General features: G+C 42.6%; 1 protein-coding gene across 1 annotated transcript; it reads left to right on the top strand.

The window, feature by feature from the left end:
- Positions 1 to 287: 287 nt before the first annotated feature.
- Positions 288 to 5,369, top strand: LOC118080476 (ovomucoid-like). Its single transcript, XM_035105780.3, has 4 exons — positions 288 to 401; positions 1,069 to 1,103; positions 4,339 to 4,448; positions 5,141 to 5,369. Exons 1-4 carry the CDS (start codon positions 347 to 349, stop codon positions 5,202 to 5,204), a joined length of 264 nt encoding a protein of 87 aa, XP_034961671.2. The 5' UTR covers positions 288 to 346; the 3' UTR covers positions 5,205 to 5,369.
- Positions 5,370 to 7,841: the final 2,472 nt, after the last annotated feature.

Genomic DNA, 7,841 nt, shown 5'->3' on the forward strand with positions numbered 1-7,841 from the left:
AACTAACAATTTTATTAAGCGTTCTTTTTATTGACTGCTTCTTTTATGCATGCAATCCTTATATGCAATTTGTCAGCAAGCCCTTTTATGTACAGTATATGCTATTCTTTGTTGAATAGCATACGGCCAAGGCAACAAGATCATTTACTTACTCTCTGATAACAAGCTAGTTGCCCCTTCACAGATAAGGAACCTTTGAATATGCTCCACCTCCCCACAGCAGTATCAAATTTCCACATGTAGATATTGTTTGGAAAGGGGATATAGAGAGACCTCATATTCGATCTTTCCTCTGCCAGCGGAATCTGAGAAAAGTCTGCTTGGAGGTGCGAGATCAAGACTCATCATGAAGACATTGGGTTTTTTGCTCCTCATTCTGACACTCTTTTTCCTGTACTCAGGTGAGTCACCTATCGTACCGCCAAGGTACCTTTAGGAGAGACTATCATCTTGAAATTTGTGTCGCATTATGCACTCACATCTCAGAAATTAATCAGAACTGATTCCATGAGTTGGATGTAAGAACCACAGGGAATACAAATGCTTAACGTGTAGAATTTACTCTGCCACATGGAGAGGCTCAATGACAGCACATCAAATTCCTGGCAGTACCAGGCACTATTACCTGGTACCCTCCATGCCAATCCACATGATGAATAGCTTGCAAACATTAAGGACCCCAGGAGCCACCACACACAAATTTTTGATGGCCTCTACAGGGCTGCCATAACACATGAAAGCAGAACTTATGTGCAGTTCTAAGCATCCACAAGAGAAAGTTCAACAGGATTGTGTTGCAAACCGATGGGATTTGAACAAATTTTTTTTTTGGGGGGGGGAGCTTTCATTTGTGTTGTCAACCAGATAAGGAATCATAATTTATTTGTTCATTTTCACTTCAACTATTAATCAGTTATGTTATTTGGCATATTCCATATCAAAATAGTAAAGGAAAGGTAAGACAAAATGCACCTCATTTTTCAGAGGTGAATAAAATGCCCCCCAATGGACTGCCTTTCAACAGGTGGCTTTGCTTTACAGCTTTTAAAATTGTTGTTTTGGTTCTAGATACTGTCGTTGAAGCAAGAAGACCCCAACTACAGGTAAGAGCCAGCTATTTCTTCTGATCACACAATATCATGTAGCTGTAGATGAGAATTAAAGCACGTAATAGTAAGTAAAGAACAATGAAAACAAAGTTTAGGATTAAACTATTTCGTGCAGCGCAGCGCTGTTGAATCTCAGAGGGTTACAGGGGGCAAATGTAAAGTTGTGGTCCTGTCTCACCAGCATATTCATTTCCATGAAGGAAATGTGCTCCTGAATGGAACAGGGATAAATAATTGGCTTAGAAATGGGAATGAAATGCATTAAGTAAGAACTGTGGCTCAAAAGCGGTCAGAGCAACTCTACTATGAGCAAAGGATACAATATATGGAACTTTTTAGTTTGGAAAAATGATGAGAAAGAGGGGACATGATGGAGGTGTATCAAATAATGCAGGGTGTGGGAGAAGTAAATAGATAAATGTTTTCCCTCCATAACACTAGAACTTGGGGCATACAGAGAAGCTGAATTTTTGAAGATTTGGGAGAGACAAAAGAAAGGGGTTCTTCAGTGGTTGAACTATGGAATTGAATCCAACAAACAATAGTTATAGCCACCAGCATAGGTGGTTTTAAAAGAGCATTAAATAAAATTCATGAAGGATAAAACTCCCAGTGGCTACTAGCTATAATAACTAAACACTCCATGGATGTAGCCGAGGCGGGACAGGAGGGGGCAGCTGTCCTCCCCCTAAATTAAGTAAATAAATAAAAAGACCTAACCGACCAATCACGTCACAGATAGCTCAGTTCTCCCCTCACTAACATAGGTAAAAAGGTAAAGGGTAAAGGACCCCTGGACAGTAAAGTCCAGTCAATGGCGACTATGGGTTTTCGGCGCTCATCTTGCTTTCAGGCCGAGGGAGCTGGCGTTTGTCCACAGACAGCTTTTTGGGTCATGTGGCCAGCATGACTAAACTGCTTCTAGCACAACAGAACACTGTGACAGAAAGCAGAAAGCACAGAAATGCCGTTTACCTTCCCACCGCAGATGTGCCTATTTATCTCCTTGCACTGGCATGCTTTTGAACTGCTAGGTTGGCAGGAGCTGGGACAGAGCAACGGGAGCTCACCCCATCGTGGGGATTCGAAACACCGAACTTCTGATCAGCAAACCCAAGAGGCTCATAAAGCCTGCTGCCACTAACATAAATCCTGGCTATGTCCATTATGCACTACTGCATCGTATGGGGCGTGAGTAGGGTTGCCATATTTCAAAAAGTAAAAATCCGGACAAAAAGTTGGGGGAGCTTCCCAAAGAAAGTTGTTGAGCTTTTTTTAGGGAAAGGGGTAGGACACATTGTGCTGCTTCTGAGGCAGTTTGTCCACCTTTGGGGTCCCCACCCTGCACCCAGCTCTCACAACAGCAACCACACCCTGCAAACGGCTTCACCTACCCACGAAACAGCTGTCGTTGCCACAGCAGCAGCGGGTGGTTTGTTCCTTGGCGGCTCCTTAGAGGCTGGATCTGCAGTCCCCGTGGAACCTGCCCCCTGAGGTGGTCATCTTGCCTTGACTCAAGGGGGAGCTGGTCCTTATCACCCTGCCCCATCCGGCTAAGCTGTGGCAATGTTACTATCACGCGGGAGCAGAGATGGGGAGAAATTCTATTCAGTTTGCATTTAAAGCCAAATCTGTCACATTACACTTTCTGATACGGTGTGGGAACTGAAGCAAAGCTATTATTCCAAATTCACAAATACCATACTTTTTCATGTATAAGACGGGTTTTTTTGTTTTTTTAAAGTATGTTAAAAATTGTGGGTCATCTCATACACGGATAGTGCATAGGAGGGGACATGGGATGGGTTGTTGCCGTGAGCCGGAGATTGTCAACAGCATGTTATTGGTGGCTGCGGCAAGGGCTGGTGTTGATTGGCTGTCGCTGCGGCAATTGGGCAGGCAATTGGCGGCCTCTGCCGGCGAGGTGACAGGCGATAGGTAGCTTCTGCGGCGTGTGCGAGTGGCGGCGTAGGTCATGCGGGTGAGCTATTTTCAGCAATCCTCCCCCCCCAAAGGTCAACAACTTTGGGCAATCTCCCCCCATTTTCTTAATTCTGAGTCCCCCAAAATAGGGGTCGTCTTATACATGGGGTATGTGTGTGTTATAAACGGGAAAATACGATATCCAAATTTTGCACTGCATTCCTCCAGCCAACAGACGTTTACAAAAATGCATATATTAGAAGGAAAGTGTGCATAAACAATAATATATTAGAGCCAGTGTGGTGTAGTGCTTAGAGTGTTGGACTACTATCTGGGAGACCAGAATTCAAATCTGTGCTCAGCCGTGAAGCTCACAGGGTGACCTTGGTTGTTGTGAGGAAAGAAGAACTTGAGCTCTTTGGTGCAAAAAGTTGGGATATAAATATGAGGAATAAATAATGAAATAAGATACAAAAAATGAATTATACTGAGGGAAAATGCTTGCAAAAATGTGTACAATAGTAAAAAAAAAAAAATGATTGGAAGAAACCTGCCTCAAAATGGTAATAAACTTCCAGGAGAACCTAAAGAGAGAGAAAACTCAGGAATTGATTTTAAGATTGGAAAGCAGAAACGGAGAGAACTGAAATTAACAGACCCTCTCAATCCCTGGAAACAGATAAACAAAAAATAGATACAGATAAATAAAATGAGCAATGTAAAGTTCATTCATTTATTTCATTTACTTAAGGCATTTATACAGCTCTTAATTTTTTGCATTTCTGAGCAGTGCTCATAAAACAAGCAAAAAATCATGAAACAATGAAACAATTTTAAAATTATAATAAAACTAAATACTAGCTTAAGCTGCAACAGAGCACAGTCATATATTATACATATCCTCTGGTTGGAAATAAAAGATAAGTATTTGGCTTGATGGCTTTAAACTGGTCAGGGTGTGCGTCTGTGTGGGTGTGTAGGTATGGTCACATTTATTTCTTTAGTTTCAACATTAAAAATTACATTGAGTTGGCTTTGCAAGTAAGCCTGAGAACATCCCTCGCTTTCTGAAAACACGGAGGACTACTTTACTATATGTTTATCGTACATCTGCACCTGAAATTCTCCTTCTCTCTGGGCAGAATGGTAAGGCACAACATAACAATGCTTGGTGAAAGATCATGGGCATCACTGTGTATTTATGTCTATGCTTATATTTATAATGCTCAAAGAAGTCATTGTGTAGCTTAATGCTAAGTGGGCAAGGGATCTTGAAAATGTGCTATTGCTCTCTCGCTCTCTGAAGGTTGATTGCCAAGGCTATCCGAGAAACTTCTGCACCTTGGAGTTACAACGAATGTGTGGTTCTGATGGCCAAACATACAGCAATAAGTGCTTCTTCTGCAATGCATTTGTGTGAGTACAGATTTCCCATGATGAACAACCTGAAAAGGATGAGCAGGATTTGTAGCCTATTTAAGAGAAACACTGCCTTACAAAGGGCTGGATCCAATGTTTCTGCAAGTTTTCTGCTTGTGTAATGGATCTTCCCCTCTCTCCCCCACTCTGGCATGAGGAACCCCACATCTGTTGTAGGGGTTCCTCCAACCCTCTATACCAAATTTGGAGCGGGTGGGAGGGCACAAGGAGAGGAAAGGGAAATTCCATGGCACAAGTGGAAGTCCTTGCCTGAACAAAACAACTGCCAGATGCAATCCAAATAATTTTGTAACGTAAAACTTGGAGAATGAAGCAATTTCATCCAGTGTTGTTGCCAACAGGAAATGTAACTTAGGGCAGTATCCAACTAAACAGTTGGGTTAGCACCAACACTTGGGGCTGCCACAATGGAACTTCTCATTCTCTTCTCTCACCAGAACATATTTAGGAGTTGTGCATGGTGTAGCGGGAGAGGATAAGGTGAAGTTTCATTGCACAGTTCCAAAGTGCCTATACTAGTAGAGCTATCTAGTTGGGTGCCACCCTATGGTTGCCAATTTCAAGTGACCTCTCTTTTTCAGTCGATCCTACTCACTGGTACATTTCGTCTGTTTAATAATTTTGCATCTTGTGGACCCTCACACTCTGCTTTGTCTTTCTCTCACCAGCAAAAGTCGTGGAAGGCTCTCCCTGATTAGATATGGACCATGCTATGGAGCAGTGAATGTCTAAAGAACATCTACTAAAGAATGTCACCCTCAGTTCATGCCTTGCTCACCTTTTAGCATCACCACAAACAAAGCCACCCATTGTTTCCTCCTTGCATTTTCTGCTTTAGTAACTGAAGAAAACATTGCATCATCTTGATTGGATTTATCAATAAATAAGCTAAGCAGCGTTGTCTTTCTCAGAGTCTTCTTTCCCATTCTTACACCTCGTATACATTTAGGATCTGTGAAGAGAGAAAAAGTAGATGTTGTCATACCCACTAAGAGTGGAGCTACACAAACAGTAATATCATGAGTTACAGTTTATGCTTGACCCTGTGGATGGTGGGTTGCTACAAAATACACCTGCCTATACATAGGAAACCAGCATATCAGGCAGGGGCAATTCTAAATTTGAATCCTTCTGACTGATGTTCTACATTTCTAATTTCTCCACCCCGCGGGGAAGCATTCAGTGATGTGATTTATGCACCAGCAACTTGAGGTGGTGCAGTCTAGCAAGAGCCACACCATTTCATTCTGCTGGCCACATAGCTTGTTCTTAACATCTCCTTTGAAGGACCTCATGGCTTTGCAACTAAACCTTTAACACAAAGTTTTACAATGTCTGTGTCTGGCCTAGTAGGCTCGATAGTTATCTGTCTCCATTTCCATGGGTCCTCTTTGACAGATAGATGGGACAACCCACCTGGCAATCACCTGACATCATGATTATCAGATCATGGAGGATGAGTTCATACCTGCTTTCTGCAGGGACCAGCTGAGCAATTGCGTTCCCCATGGATGCTTTCAGAGTGTCCCTATTTTGGTGTAGGACTCGGTGGCCTACTAGCAAATTCAGGTCCCCTTCCCATAACAGAGCCTGGCTTCTAAGCAGTTGTCCCTATTTGCTGAGGTGAGATTATATAGCATTGTGTTGCTCAGTTGTTATCCCACTCTTCCCAGTGCATTTCCCTCTCATTTTCCTTATTGCAGAAAGTCCCATTTTTGAGGTCGCCTGTAGGAAAGGGATACCTGTGGGGGGAGGAGATAAAGCCAGGCCATGGCTGGTTGGAAGGGACACCACAAAACAGTAGGTGAATTCATGATTCATTGCAGCTGCAACAATAGAAGTTCCCTCCCTCAGTCTGACTGGGCAGTCCTGGGGGCAAGGGTGAAGGAGGGGCAGACGTCAATGGGAAAAATGTTGTCTCGTGCCTATATCACATTTCAGCTTGAGTGACAGGGGTGTCCCATGTGGAAACTGGAGGTGAAAGCACTGAACCTTAAAATATGCACATGGCAATTAATTCATGGTGGAACAGTGCCAGATGGAATATTCAGATATCGGATAGCCTGGTTCCCTCCAAAAATCTTGCTTGGGTCAATGTGACAGGTACATAACTTTTGCTAACACAAAATAAAAATAAAAACAAAAATGTTGTTGTTAGCAGCAGCAGCAGCATTCTCCTGCACTATTTCCGCTTTCAATGTTGACAAGCTTTGAAATATGAAAGAGATTTCATAAAAACCGAAAGCAGTTTGTTTTGTGGGCCTTGTTCACATTTGTAGCGTTCTTGCTGCCGTTATGTTTCACATTTATTCTATGAAATATCCCCAGAAATGGAAGGCACTTTGTGAAATGGATGGAGCCTACATCCCGTGTATTACAATGCAAAGTGTGTCATTAAATAAAAATAAAAATCCAGGGCAGCTTTCCAAAATATTGCCTTTCTTCTTCTGGGCTCAGGTGTGTCTCTGAAGCACCTCTGACCAATGTGTCCCTGTCCCCATAATGAGGAAGCATGGAGGTTATTCTACAGAAATTACAGGTCAGCGGAAATAGATGGTTTCTTCTTCGATGGCTGGGAAGAGAAGATATGGAAACTTGCAGGGAGATTTTATCAGATTCAGTTGACAACCTAATAAGAGCCTTCATACAGTCTTTGGAACATCTGGACAATTCATGGATTTTGGATTCCTTTCTGAGATGGAGTATCCAATGGAACAGTTGTAGAAAAATCTTTTCCCCAAAGGGAACCTTTGTAATGTGAAATATGACTCAAGAAGATTTACATGTGGAAATGGGACAGTTCCTTTCCTGTGCAGAACCCAGGCACATGCACAAGATATGTGGTAACCAGTACCTTAGGAAGTTGCATACGAAGTAGCTTGTCTTGACCATAAGCCTAAACAATGATGATAAAGGACTATAACGACAAATTGCATATCACATAGTACAGTGGACGCTTGGGTTGTGAACATGATCCGTGTGGGAGGCACGTTTGCAACCCGCAGCATTCGCAACCCGCATCTGCGCATGGGTCACGGTTTGGTGTTTCTGTGCATACGCAAAGTACGATTTAGCATTTCTGTGCATTCGCATGCGCTGAAACCTGGAAGCAACCCATTCCGGTACTTCAGGGTTCGGCGCAGAGCGCAACCCAAAAAGACGCAACCTGAAGCATCTGTAACCCGACGTAGGACTGTATTGGTTCAACTTATTTGTGTCTTCAATTACTCACCCTGAACCAGGCCCTATCTGGCCCTGACTGATCCAGACTTTTTTTTTTAAAAAAAACAAATCTCTAGAAATTTATTTATTCATTTATTTTTATCCATAACTTTGTTGCTTTTTGACAGAACAGGGCTTTCCTAACAT

The sequence above is a fragment of the Zootoca vivipara genome, chromosome 2 (assembly GCF_965207765.1).
Source record: "Zootoca vivipara chromosome 2, rZooViv2.hap1.1, whole genome shotgun sequence".
NCBI lineage: Eukaryota > Metazoa > Chordata > Lepidosauria > Squamata > Lacertidae > Zootoca > Zootoca vivipara.